At 46.9% G+C, this 14834-nt stretch overlaps 1 protein-coding gene across 7 annotated transcripts in view; it reads left to right on the top strand.

The window, feature by feature from the left end:
- Positions 1–14834, top strand: part of nrg3a (neuregulin 3a) — a 147051-nt gene that overhangs the window by 128194 nt on the left and 4023 nt on the right. For all 7 annotated transcript variants that reach the window (XM_088385849.1, XM_088385844.1, XM_088385846.1 and 4 more), the window contains 4 exons: positions 7232–7305; positions 13929–13952; positions 14344–14446; positions 14566–14692. In XM_088385849.1, coding sequence (XP_088241975.1) covers positions 7232–7305; positions 13929–13952; positions 14344–14446; positions 14566–14692 — 328 coding nt within the window. The remainder of the gene's footprint in view (positions 1–7231; positions 7306–13928; positions 13953–14343; positions 14447–14565; positions 14693–14834) is intronic.

Genomic DNA, 14834 nt, shown 5'->3' with positions numbered 1-14834 from the left:
GCTACTCATCCCCGCATACACTCCTCTCAGACGCAGATCCGGGCCCACCACAAAGACTGTAACAACTTGGCCTGGAAATGCACTCAGCCAACTCCAGGATTGCCTTCAAAACACGGACTGGGACCTATTTCACCACCAAGACATGGCTATGTTCACAGAGACAGTTCTGGACTACATCAAGTTCTGCATGGGAACTGTATGTGTGGACAAAACCATTCGGGTCTTTCCCAACCAGAAACCCTGGATGACCAGTCAGGTTCGCTCACTTCTCAGGGCCAGTGACTCTGCCTTCAGGTCAGGCAACAGAGCCCTTTACAGCTCAACTCAGGCTGACCTGAAGAAAGGGATTAAAAAAGCCAAATCGGACTACATGAGGAAGATGGAGTCCCACCTCGCCAGCAACAGACCACGAGAGGTGTGGCAGGGCGTCCTGACCATCACCAACTTCAGGGGCTGTGATGTGACGTCAGACCCAAGTGAGTCGCTGGCAGAGGAGCTCAATTGCTTCTTTTCCCGCTTTGAATCACCACAACCTCACTCACCTGCTGTAGCCCTCCCCCCACCCCCATCCACACCAGATCACAGCACCCCTTCACTCACTGTAGAAGAGCAGGAGGTGAGGCGTGTGCTCCAGGCAGTAAACCCCAGGAAGGCTCCTGGTCCAGATGGAGTACCTGGCAAAGTGCTCAGAGCCTGCGCCCACCAGCTGTCCCCGATATTCTGCAGGATCTTTAACCTCTCGCTGGCACAAGCAATCATCCCCACCTGCCTGAAGTCAGCCACAATAATCTCCATACCAAAAAAGTCACCCCCAACCAGTCTCAACGACTACCGCCCTGTTTCCCACCACCCCGGTAATAATGAAGTGCTTCGAGAGACTGGTTCTCCAACACATCAAGGACTCTGGACCCCCCCCCCCACACACACACACACACACACACACACACACTCGACCCCCATCAGTTCGCATACCGGGCGAACAGATCCACGGAGGACGCTATCACCATAGCTCTGCATGCTGTGTTGAGTCACCTTGAACAGCAGCAGAGCTATGCAAGAATGCTCTTTGTGGACTACAGCTCTGCTTTCAATACGATCATCCCAGACGTTCTAGTCACTAAGCTGGACACTCGGGGCCTCCCCCTTCTCACATGCACCTCGATTAAAGACTTCTTGACCAACAGGCCCCCAGACTGTGAGACCTCTCCTCTACTGAGCACTGGTTCACCACAGGGCTGCGTGCTGAGCCCCCTCCTCTATTGTCTCTATACCCATGACTGCACTCTGGCTCACGGCAACAACATGATTGTCATATTTGCTGATGACACCACAGTGGTCGGGCTGATCTCGAATGGTGACGAGACAGCCTATAGGAAGGAGGTCCAGAAGCTCACAAACTGGTGCTCCGCAAATAACCTGGCTCTGAACACCAAGAAAACAAAGGAGATCATCGTGGACTTCAGAAGGAAAAAAAGAGATCCCCCTCCCCTCTACATCAACAGCAAGAGTGTGGAGAGGGTCCACGACATCAGATTCCTGGGAGTCCAGATCTCTGATGACCTCTTCTGGACACGCAACACCTCAGCTGTCATCAAGAAGGCTCAGCAGCGTCTACACTTCCTCAGAGTCCTCAGGAAGAACAGTATGGATCGGAAGCTTCTGCTGGCCTTCTACCTACCGCTCCTCCGTTGAGAGCCTGCTGACGTACGGCCTGACCACCTGGTACGGGAGCTGCACTGCTGCAGATAGAGGGAGGCTACAGAGGACAGTCAAAGCAGCGCAGAGGATCGTCGGCTGCCCTCTCCCCTCCCTGACGGACTTATACAACACCCGGTGCGTCAGTAGAGCTCACAACATCATCAAAGACAACACACATCCCGCCTCCCAGCTGTTTGAGCTGCTTCCTTCTGGGAGGCGTTACAGAGGCATTCGTACAAGGACTACCAGACTGAAAAACAGTGTCTTCCCAAGAGCCATCACCACACTGAACTCTGAGAGCAAACAACACCAGCTATAATACAACACCACCATACAACGATTGGACGGACATAGAGGAATATACTGACTCTGTTACCTCTTACATCACGAAGTGCATCGATGATGTGACTTGCTCGAAATCCGTCGTCACTCGCGCGAACTGGAAGCCGTGGCTGACGGGGGCTGTCCTCAGACTGTTGAGGGCCAGGGACAAGGCTTTCAGAGCAGGGGATGAGGCTGGCTTGAGGACAGCGAGGGCCGACCTGTCCCGAGGCATCAAAGAAGCGAAGAAGGCGTTCTCGTGCAAGGTCTCCACCCATTTCAAGGACAGCAAGGACGCACGTAGCCTTTGGCGGGGCATTCAGACCATCACAGACTACAAGCCCGCGCCGAGGAGCTGTGAGGGCGACGTCCGCCTGCTGAACGATCTGAACCGCTTCTTTGCTCGCTTCGACGCCCAGAACAGCACTTGCCCGCTGAAGACCACTCCCCCCCCCACACGAGCAGCCCCTGCGCCTCTCTGCCGACGGTGTGAGGAGGGCGCTTGCCGCTATTGACACCCGTAAGGCGGCGGGCCCTGACAACATCCCGGGTCGAGCGCTGAAGGACTGCGCTGGGGAGCTGTCGGGTGTCTTCACAGACATCTTTAACGTTTCCCTGCAGCAGGCCATCGTCCCCTCGTGTTTCAAGGCTGCCACCATCGTTCCTGTGCCGAAGAAACCTGCACCGTCCTGCTTCAACGACTACCGCCCTGTGGCACTGACGCCCATCATCATGAAGTGCTTTGAGCGGCTGGTCTTGGAGCACATCAAGTCCGTTCTCCCCCCCACCATTGACCCTTTCCAGTTTGCGTACCGTGCCAAGCGGTCCTCTGAGGATGCCATCTGCTCTGCCCTCCACTCGGCCCTCACCCACCTGGAGAGAAAGGACTCATATGTGAGGTTGCTGTTTGTGGACTTCAGCTCTGCCTTCAACACCATTGTGCCGCAGCGACTCATCTCCAAACTCGACGAGCTGGGCCTCAGTACCTCCCTCTGCAACTGGATACTGGACTTCCTCTGTCAGAGGCCTCAGGTGGTGCGTGTTGGCGACAAAACCAGCTCAGTGGCCTAGTAGTAGAGTGTCCGCCCTGAGACTGGAAGGTTGTGGGTTCAAACCCCGGCCGGGTCATACCAAAGACTATAAAAATGGGACCCATTGCCTCCCTGCTTGGCACTCAGCATTAAGGGTTGGAATTGGGGGGTTAGATCGCCAAATGATTCCCGAGCGCGGCACCGCTGCTGCTCACTGCTCCCCTCTCCCCCAGGGGATGGATTAAAATCACATGGGGATGGGTTAAATGCAGAGGACAAATTTCACCACACCCAGATGTGTGTGTGACGATGATCATTGGGACTTTAATCTGGGGACTTTAAAATCTCCGCCAGCATCACGCTGAGCACGGGGGCCCCCCAGGGCTGCGTGCTCAGTCCATTGCTCTTCACCCTGCTGACGCATGACTGCACTGCGACCTACAGCGACAACCGCATAGTGAAGTTTGCTGACGACACGACTCTGGTGGGTCTCATCACGAAGGGCGACGAGACTCGGTACAGGTCGGAAGTTGACCTTCTGACCACGTGGTGCAGGGACAACAACCTCCTGCTGAACGTCAGTAAGACCAAGGAAATCATTGTGGACTTCCGGAAGGGTCACACAACACACCTGCCGCTGATCATCGACGGTGCTGTGGTGGAGAGGGTGAGCTGCACCAAGTTCCTGGGGGTGCACATCAGTGAGGACCTCTCCTGGTCCGCGAACACCTCGTCACTGGCAAAGAAAGCTCAGCGCCGCCTGTATTTCCTGCGGAAGCTCAGGCGTGCATGTGCTCCTCAGGCAGTCCTGTCTACATTCTACCGTGGCACCATTGAGAGCGTCCTCACCAGTTGCATCGCTGTCTGGGGTGGTAACTGCACTGAACAGAACTTGAAGGCCCTGCAGCGCATAGTGAATACGGCTGGTAAGATTATTGGTGCTTCGCTTCCCTCCCTGAAGGACATTTACACCTCCCACCTCGCCCGCAAGGCAACCTCGATTGCCAGAGATGTGAGTCACCCGGCTCACTCCTTGTTTGACCTTCTGCCCTCTGGGAAGAGGTACAGGAGCCTGCGCTCCCGCACCACCAGACTCGCCAACAGCTTCTTTCTCCAGGCTGTTAGGGCCCTGAACTCGCTACCCCCTTCTGCGTAGCGTGCGGCACTGTTGCGCTATTTTCGGGAATGTCTGCTGTACGCGTTTTTACGCTCCTCTTAATTAATTATTTATTTATTTATTGTTGTGTTATTTATTCATTATTTATTCAGCACGCTTCTGTTATACTTGTTTACTGTTTGTCTGTTGTGAGCCATGTCTTGTCACCGTGGGATAGGGGGGAACGAAATTTCGGTTTCTTTGTGTGTCTTTGGCATGTGGAGAAATTGACAATAAAGCTGACTTTGACTTTGACTTTTGACTTTGACACCAATGCACCTTTATACACACACTGTCGCTGCTGCTCTTAACACTACATGCAATAGTTAAAACTATGTGCAATACATTTTTATTATTTACTTTCTGTACATACCTCTTTCATGTTAATATAAATACCTACATTGAACATGCTGTAAATAAGATTGTTCACTTTTATTCTTAGACTTATACTTCTACTGTAAATAAAATCTTTCACTTTTATTTTAGACTTTCTTTATACTTTTTAATTTTTTTTTTAATGTTTTGCACTAGAAAGGAAGTAGCTCTCCAAATTTCATTGTACAACTAAGTTGTAAAATGACAATAAAGGGCATTCTATTTGATTCTATTCTACATCCAGCGGTCCATTCCGTTGAGAGCCTTCCAAACAGAACTTTGCCTGTTTTTCAAAATTTTTGCACATGCTCAAATATATCAACTGGCACTTTTTCAGATTTTAAGAGGAATTAGCCATGTTCCGGATTGCTGCTCTCCCTCCAAAATTTGTCCAAAAAGAGACTTTTCATCTCATCAAATGGAAAAAGTCACTTTGAGGGGCAGCGCGAAAATGCCGTTTGTCATGTACAAAATGATGCCGTGTTTTTTTTTTTGTGCTGGAAGTCATCCAATGTTGAGGGCAGGGGAAGAGTCTGCGAATGATGGGCCGCTCTCACCTTTCCAACGAAGCGGACGTGTTTTTTAACGGCGCTTGCGATCGCACAGCAGATGTCGACAATACTTCCGTCTCGTTAGTCAGCACGTCACTTTTATTTATGTTTTTTAGTATGAAGTACTTGTTCTTTAATTCCAGAAACTTCCATCACTCCTTTCTTCCCTTAAACATTGGCTTCTATTCTAGTTTGTTGTTGTAAATCTCTTCTAATTGGCATCCTGGCCACAATCTTAACATGATTGGTCCTTATGAAACCTAATGATGGGCTGAGTAAGTTGTTGACAGAAAAAACAAAAATGAGGAAAAATCATGAACGGAATGCATCATTGTGGTCGTTTTCCTTAAAATGGAATGAAGGAAGCAATGAATCAATGAAAGAAAAGCTGATTTGTCTCAAAGGAGCTGCCGCCGTCGCACTCACTCCAATTTATCGTCGACCTCGTCTCTTTTTTCCTTGTAGGCTAAAAGGTCTTCCCTGCTATCATTCATAATTCATACGCACCATATTTTCATGCAGACTTTCAGCCGCTTGTTGGCATGTCAGAAGCACTCGAGGATGGAAAAGGCAAAAAAGAAACATTGCTCCCAACCAAAAAGTTATTTTATACTTTGAAAACGTTATTTTCACTCTTTCTGCTGTCTGTGCATGTGTTGTTATTTGGGAGCATAATTTGCAACATGACATATGTTTCATTCCACACTTACATTTGACAAAATGAGATGGAGTACCTAATCGGGTGGCCCAAGAGTGCTTATGTTAATGTCATTGAGGATGATGCAACATGTAAAAATAGATTTACATCACTAAGGTGGCTTTAATTTGTTTTTACAAAATTGGAACCAGACTAGTGAAGTGTGACAAGGGGACATAATGTTTTTGACCCAAATGTTTTAGGCCACTGTGTGCTAAAAGTTTTTATTTTTGGGGGGGTATTAATTTTGAATTTTGTGAGCATGTGTGAATAATTGAGGAGGCTCTTTGCTCTCTTGAAGGCTTTCCACGAGACAGACGCCCGGCTCGGTCGCAATGTTTTATTCATCAGGTCCACCAGTTCAACTCCGCAGCCAAGAACTCCCTCGTAACAATTTGACCGCTCCAAAGTCAACAAATCGTATAGTGCGCCATGCTTGTGCTCGTGTTACAGTGACATTGCCCTCACTTTTCATAATTTTCTTTTTGAACAATCTTAGCATGACCGCCTTTATTTAAAAATTGCTTTAGTTACATTTCCACAAAGTTCGATAGGAAACATCGAGTCGGTTCGTAAACAGAGTCCATGAAACGTATTGAATCGCTCAATTGAGGTGTGAACGTATGAGTGAACGACAAAATAAAATCTTTATGTTAAAGCTTGATGTCAGCATACACAATCCACCTTTCATTTTTGGGTTATCACCATAAACCATTCACACGCATGGATGCGTGCTGCGCGTCTTGTCGGAGACATCAGACGTAGCACGTATGGGAGCGCCTATGCATGACGATGAGCTTGTTAAGGAGGCACAAGAGAATATTTCCAATGTTCCGGGCCGGCAAGAAAGAGACTCAAGTCGAGAAACACCTGAGTGGAAAACAAATCATTCCCGTGGCACAAACCTAGTGGACTGTTTTGTTTGGTGCATGATTTGTGTTGACTTGGGTTGTCTTTAGGAACAAAAGTTGAATAACTCACGAGTCATGCTTCAGTTTCTTTAATGATTTTCACTGTGCGTCGCAACGCTTAGCGATGTTAGCATAAATGGCACGGCCACGAGCACTCACGCTTTTTTGGAGCGTTGTCAATCACTTGCCACTACAATGCTGCCGTTCCCAAAAAACAAACACGGATTGGAAAATACCACTCTATGGCGTTGTATGTCATAAAATGGATTGTAAAGCCTGAAATAGTTTGCGTGGCGTGATTTCCTGATGCATCCAGTGTGCCACTGCTGCTGGGGTGCCCACCTTGGCCACCAGAGGCAGCACTGGATCTTGCACTCATTCAAAGACTGACAAACTTTTTGAATGAATCAGTTGCCAAGAAGCAGCGCTCCGTTTCCATAAGGCGGTTTGTTTCTCCAATCTGATGACATCACCTCTGCCCTCGCCCGCAGGTGTCGAGAAGGCTACCAAGGCATCCGCTGTGATCAGTTCCTGCCCAAGACCGACTCCATCCTGTCCGATCCAAGTAAGATGCTTTGCGGCTACACGTGAGACCAGACCAACACTTAGAATGATTTTTGAGCACAGAAACCTTGTGTTGTGTCAGCCCAGAACTGGGGACTCTTGTGTGAGCATAGAAAACCTTGACACTTGCTACCTGGGAAGTCGTTGGTGCGACTAAAAGCTTTGAATCAGACATGTTCCTGGAAGCAAAAACTTTTCAAGCAGCGGTGCCTGAGGACCGTGGAAATGTTGGACCAAAAATGAGCCCGCTAACAAGGTTGCTTGCAAAATATGCGCGTCCATGCTTAAATCTAAAAAAGCATGAGTACTCGGCATGGCGCTGTGAAAAGACTGTTAACGCTAACTGACAAACAGCCTCAACCGTCAAATGGTAAATTCCCCAAACGCCTGGTGTAACCAAAACAAAAACAGCAAACTACTCTAGTGGGACGAGCAAAAAACTTTTTAAAAAGTCAAGAGTTCCCATCCAAAAGTCGTCAGCCTCATACACTCAATGGCATGCAGACAAGACCGTTTTCATCCTTTTCTCACTTTTTGCTTTTCTCTCGTTTTTTTGTTTTGTTTTGTTTTCTACTGCTTTTTGCCTCACAAAAGTGGGTAAGTGCAAACTTGGAGAAGGAGAGTGACATCCCCCCCACCGTCTCAGCCCTTCTTCTTCTTGTGGTTGTTGTTACTCAAGAATGTCCCCCAGCGGGGGCATCCATCTTGAACAAAGAGCTCCATCCTGTCCCCCCCCCCCCCCCCCCCACACACACACACACACACACACTCAAGCCCTATCCACCAACCTTTCCCACCTGACTCTTGTCATCTAAACTCCTAACATACCCTCTTCCTTTTTGTGTGAATGGAACGCTCTGCAAAAAGTGGGCCTGTTGCTAAATGCATTCTCCAGAGCGTATTTGTCATCTCCTGGCGTAGAACGGCATGGAAGGAAGAGTGAGATTAAAAAAGGATTTTGTTGATTTTTGTTATTTTGTTGGAAAAGGATGAGGTGACAGCCGCATTTGAACTTCATTCTTGGTAATGAGTAAGTTTACCGTGAAATAAGAAGCAGCCCAATTCTACAGATGTAGGTCATGTAAATTAGTGTTTCCCAACCATTGTGCCGGGGCACACTGGTGTGCTGTGAGAGATGTTCAGCTGTGCCGTTGGGAATTGTCCAATATTAATTACGGAGCGCATTGTAAACCGGATTGCCATACCACTGGTCAGTTAGCGCAAGGCCTGGTCAGCCACTTGCTAATCGTGCATGCGTGGCAAATCGGAGAATCTTGATATTTCATGTTGCGTCGGTCTGATTCTATTGCATCGGCACATAATCAGTTTATGTGTGTGTTGTTGTGTGCTTTTGCTAACAGTGACACGATGACGGCTGTGGTGCATTTGCGGTCCAATGGAAATCAGAGTATGCAGTTCAACCGGAGAACCTGGATTGTTCATTTTTCCCCAACATAAAATACACAGTGAAGTCGAGACACCTCGACTGTGATAGCCACTCAGCTGCTGTCAGAACAGCAGAGCGTCTTTAAAAGTGACTTTGTTCTTATTGTCGAAATATTTATAGAGCTAGTCTAAAACAGTGAACAAAGTCATGTTGATTCTTTTGGATTTTAATCGCAATCACTTTCAATAGTTTATTCCTTACACTGGCTAAATCATTTTTAAAAAACTCACTTTTATTTAAAAAAAGAAATACAGTTTAAAGAATATTTACCGTAATTTTCGGACTAAAAGTCGCTCCGGAATATAGGTCGCATTAGCCATAAAAAGCGCAATAACGTGAAAAAAAACATATATAAGTCGCTCCAGAGTATAAGTCGCATTTTGGGGGGAAATGTATTCGACAAAATCCAACACCAAGAACAGACATGAACGAGCAACAACAGGCTAAACGATAGGTATGCTAACGTGACATAAACACAAACGAAGAGCTGAGAACGGGCCTGACGTAACATTCAGAGTTATTAAAAAAAACTATTACATAAATAACACGTTTATAAAACCATCTGTGTCACTCCAATTCATTAAATCCATCGATCGTCCTTTGTCAGCAATGGGTGCGCGCCGCTGACGGCGCTTGCACTTCAAAATATTCCACAGGCCCATATAACGATATATAAATTATTTAATTTAAGTCTAATTATATAATTAAACTATTATATAAGCAATAATATTATCAAACCATCTGTGCACTCTAAATCATTAAATCCATCGATCAAATTCCTCGTCCTTTGTCAACAACGCCGCGCGTGCGCCCTGACGTCAGCCTCGTCATTATTCCACAGATCTAGTATATGACTATATTGTAGCGTTAACAAAGTACAAGGAAGGACGTGGGTTTGGTAAACGGCTCTTTATTTAACCAAACAAACTTCCAGGCGTGTGGCGCCGTGGACTTCCAGCCACGGAGGTGGAAGAGAGATCCATAGAATAGGACCGGGCGTGCGTAAAAGCCATGATCGAGCCCCATCCACCGTCCCCGGACAGCCACCCGGCCGAGCACCGGCCCCCGACTTCTATCCACGGAGGTGAAAGAGAGCTCCGTAGAGTAGGACCGGGCGTGCGTAAAAGCCATAAGTCAAGTCAAGTCAAGTCAAGTTTATTTGTATAGCCCTAAATCACAAAGAGTCTCAAATAGTTTTTCAAACCTTCTGTGTCACTCCAAATCCTTAAATCCTTCAAACTCTTCGTCCTCCGTGTCACTTAGGAACAAAGCCGCTAATGATGCCGGTAGTACGTGGGACCCTTCATCATCTTCGTCATCCCGTGATCAATCTTTGCCCTTTTTGTAAACAACCGCCACGCCGCGCTGCTGACGTCACTTGAAATTCAAATTACAGTCATCCCTTGCTACATCGCGGTTCGTTCATCGCGGTTTCACTTTGTTTTTTTGGAAAATTTTTGAAAAAATTCACATATAAGTCGCTCCTCATTATAAGTCGCCCCCCCACCCAAACTATGAAAAAAAACACGACTTATAGTCCGAAAATTACGCTAATATTTATTTTTATTCAATTATTCGACTCCATACATATATAGGAATAGGACTTTACGTCTTTTGTTGTCATATACAGTGGGGGAAATAAGTATTTAACCCCTTGCTGATTTTGCAGGTTTGCCCACTTACAAAGAATGCAATGATCTACTATTTTAATCATATGTATATTCTAACAGTGAGAGACAGAATCCCAAAGAAAATTCCAGAAATTCACATCATATGAATTTATAAAAATTGATAACCGTCTGATGAGAAAAAACAAGTATTTGAACCCCTGGACAAACAGCAAGTATTCTGGCTCCTACAAGCCAGTTAGTCTTTCTTTAAGACACAGCCCCAATCCCAACCAATTATCTACATCAAATACACCTGCCTCACCTCGTTACCTGTATAAAAGACACCTGTCAACACCCAAACAACCAGCATCCAACATCACCACCATGGGCAAGACCACAGAGCTTTCTACGGACATCAGGGACAAGATTGTTGATCTGCACAAGGCTGGGATAGGCTACAAGAGAATCGGAAAGCAACTTGGAGAGAAAAGATCAACTGTCGGTGCAGTTATCAGAAAATGGAAGAAGCACCACACCACCGCCAACCTCCCTCGGTCTGGGCCTCCACACAAGATCTCACCTCGTGGGGTCTCCCTGATCATGCGAATGGTGAGGAATCATCCCAAAACCACAAGGGGGGAACTGATGAATCAACTGAAGGCAGCTGGGACCACAGTTACAAAAGAAACGGTTGGTAACACACTACGCCGTCATGGATTGAAATCCTGCCGCGCACGCAAGGTCCCCCTGCTAAAGAAGAAACATGTACAGGCCCGCATGAAGTTCGCCATTCAGCACCTGGACGACTCAGAAGAGGCCTGGAATAAGGTGATGTGGTCAGATGAGACCAAAATAGAACTTTTTGAGTTTTGGCCTCAACTCAACTCGTCGTGTTTGGAGGGCAAAGAACACCGAGTACAACCCAAAGAACACCATCCCCACCGTCAAGCATGGTGGTGGCAACATCATGCTTTGGGGGTGCTTTTCAGCCAAGGGGACGGGACAACTCCATCGTATTGAGGGGAGGATGGACGGGGCCATGTATCGTAGAATTCTGGATCAACATCTCCTTCCCTCAGTGAGAGACCTGAAGATGGGTCGAGGATGGGTGTTTCAGCACGACAACGATCCTAAGCACACTGGCAAAGCAATAAAAGAGTGGCTGAAGAAGAAGCACATCAAGGCTCTGGAGTGGCCTAGCCAGTCTCCAGACCTGAATCCAATTGAAAATCTTTGGAGGGCGCTTAAAATTCGAGTTGCCAGGCAACGACCTTGGAACCCGAATGATTTGGAGGCTGTCTGCAGGGAGGAGTGGGCCAACATCCCTGCCGAAATGTGCACAAAGCTTGTCACCAACTAAAAAAACCGTTTGACATCTGTGCTGGCCAATAATGGCTTTTCTACAAAATATTAACATGCTGTTTGTCCAGGGGTTCAAATACTTGTTTTTCCTCATCAGACGGTTATCAATTTTTATAAATTCATATGATGTGATTTTCTGGAATTTTCTTTGGAATTCCGTCTTTCACTGTTAGAATGTACATATGATTAAAATTATAGATCGTTGCATTCTTTGCAAGTGGGCAAACCTGCAAAATCAGCAAGGGGTCAAATACTTATTTCCCCCACTGTAACTGATTTTAATATAGAAGCTGGTGTAACACTTAACAGATTTTTGTTGGTGGTGTCCCTCGAGATTTTTTCCAATGAAAAGGTGTGCCGTGAATGAAAAGAGGTTGGGAAACATTGATTTAAATAAACCCGTTTGAAGGGAAGCTGGCTGTCTTCATCTTGCAGAGTCCAGTTTTCCTGTTCTGTTGTCAGACCGTTGAGATTTGACACAGTCCTCCTTTTAGTATTTATTCCTGTTTTGACGACGCCTACTTTTTGTAGTGCAGCACCCCGTGGTCTCTGTGTCTTCCTACCAAAAACGCATCTTGATCTCCCTCAATCGCTCCCCGCCTGCGCTTCCTGTCCAGCTTGTCGTCTAACACTTAGCGACATGCTATCGGGTGCCGGAAGGGTTCATCGCTCCGTGCCAAATGGGAGTAAGTGGGGGGTCGTTTGGGCTGTGTGAGGACAAGGCCGAGCGCTTGCAGAGAGAGCGAGTGAGTGACACGCTTAACCACTGACTGCGTCACATTGGAATAGAGCTCAGCACGTGATGAGGGGAATTTCACCCTGTCAGGGAAATGCCAACACGTTGGAAGGTGGGCAGGTTTAGCCAGCTGACAGCCCAGCAAAGTATTTACCTACATAGATGAGCAGAAGGTTGGCTCATTTTGGCCACGTGTACAGAAGGAGCTCTCATTCAACTTCAAGGCTCTCACAATACACAAAAGCACACAACCAAGCACCCGACGTTTCTCCTAAGGTAAGGGATGAGCGGGAGGCCGAGGTTCACCGGAGGTCAAAGTTGCCGGTCGGCGTCGATGCAAAGTCTCGGATAGCAAATGCCTATTATCTCGGGCTCCTTGTCATTAGCATCGCACCGACTTCGCGGGCCGAGATCCTGTGATTGTTCACGCTGCGGTTGTCAACCGCACTTTTTTTTTCCACCTCCCTCTTCTCACAAGAGACAAAGAGAGACGTCAGACAAGAAAAGAAAAGAAGTTGGAGAAGAATGCACTCAACAACTCAGAGAAGACTGTGTTGCAATAAATGCAGAACGATAAGAAGGCAAGAGAGAGGACAAAAAAAGTGGATCCCAAGCCAAGAACTTGAGAGAAGAAGTAATGCGACACAAACCGAAAAACACGAAGAAGCCTTTTGACTGTCTGCGCATATCCTGGTAAATGCTGTTTGATATCTGACACGGAATTGAGGCCCCTTCTTTAGTCAAGTTGCCCGCCCACCCATCCCTGACCTCCAAGAGGCATGTTCAGCATTTTTGTAATGTTCAACTGGTGGATGACTACGAATTTCGTCCTTCTTCTTCTTGTGGTTGTTGTTACTCAAGAATGTCCCCCAGCGGGGGCATCCATCTTGAACAAAGAGCTCCATCCTGTCCCCCCCCCCCCCCCCCCCCACACACACACACACACACCCCGATGGATGCTGTGCCATCTTGAGCGCCGACGGCTGTAGGCTAAAGCTGCCTGGGAAATTGAGTTTGTAACCCCAAGAGCAACGCGCTCATTCATCAGCGTTGGCCGGACGCCGACTAAATGAACGTGTTGCACGCGAAATGAAAGATGGCACTTGGCGGGAAACGAGACGCTTTTCTGCACCACAGATGAGCCATTTACTTCCTCTGGTAACACATTCATTTTCAAATTAAAACCACAAGATTATCATGCAAGAGTAAAATCAAAAGTCTTGAGAGAAAAAAATCATGACAAACTGTGGCAGAGACTTTCTAAATAGAATACTGTGTTCAGACGTTTCAAATCAAATTAAGAAGCGCATCTTGAATCTCTGACTGACTTCCAACAGCAATGGAAACAACACAAAACGGTTGAAGATACAACTTTCTGTCTTCAGTCCTCACTTTGCAAATCAAATATGTGTGCACTGCTGATGCTACATGCTAATGCTAACATCCTCGCTCTGTCTTTTTGCCCACAGACCACCTGGGCATCGAGTTCATGGGTAAGATCTCCTTTTGTCTGGCCTTCCCTATGATGCTTGAAGTGTGGACAGAGAGACATGTTCCTTCCAATGTAAATGTGCTGCAGTTGCCATGGAAACCTCCAGAACAGTGAGGAGGCGGTGCTGCCAACATGTGCAATTGCCATTTGTGCGCATATGCGTGTGTTTTAAATTTAAGCATCATATCAAGTGTTTCATTTCTTTTCCTAAAATAGTTTTTGTCATCATTCGTTAATCTCATTATTACTTGGTTGATTGACTTGTAAGGAATATTTTTAAAAGATGTAATTATGAAATAATGAATTCCTGAACTGGGTATTCCCAAGGAATTTGAAAGTGTTGTTATGTACTGCTGTTGATGATGGATTTTTTTCCCCTATTTTTTGTGCAGAGAGCAGAGAAGTGTACCAGAGACAGCTGCTGTCCATCACGTCCATCGCCATGGCAATTGGCCTCCTGGGAGTGCTCTGTGTCGCCCTCTACTGCCGAAACAAGTCAGTCAACGGGCCGAGTTTGTCAAATGTAGTTTGTGTGTGTGTGCGTGTGTGTGTGTGTGTGTTTGTGTGTGTTTTGCAATGTAAACATTTGTATGTTTCTGTGTGTGTTTGTGGAGGCATCGGCGAGAGAAACTTCAAGCTCACCTGAAGGAAAATCGAAGTGTGAAAAACTGCACTACAAACGTCATCAACGCATTAGACTCCAAGACCAGGAATGGCAAAGCCGACATCAGAATACACCAGGTCCCCTCCTCACTACCACCATCATCATCAGCATGCTTGTTGTTGTTCATCTGCCTCTGCATTCGGTTCCTCCCCAACTTCCTCTTTGTATTCTAGTTGTTCTTCATCCAGATCTTCCAATTCATGCTCTCCATGATGATGA

Source organism: Syngnathus floridae, chromosome 9 (genome assembly GCF_059516105.1).
Source record: "Syngnathus floridae isolate MCC-2025c chromosome 9, RoL_Sflo_1.0, whole genome shotgun sequence".
Taxonomy (NCBI): domain Eukaryota; kingdom Metazoa; phylum Chordata; class Actinopteri; order Syngnathiformes; family Syngnathidae; genus Syngnathus; species Syngnathus floridae.
The sequence above is the reverse complement of the archived record's forward strand: the minus strand, read 5'-3'. Positions and strand labels throughout refer to the sequence as shown.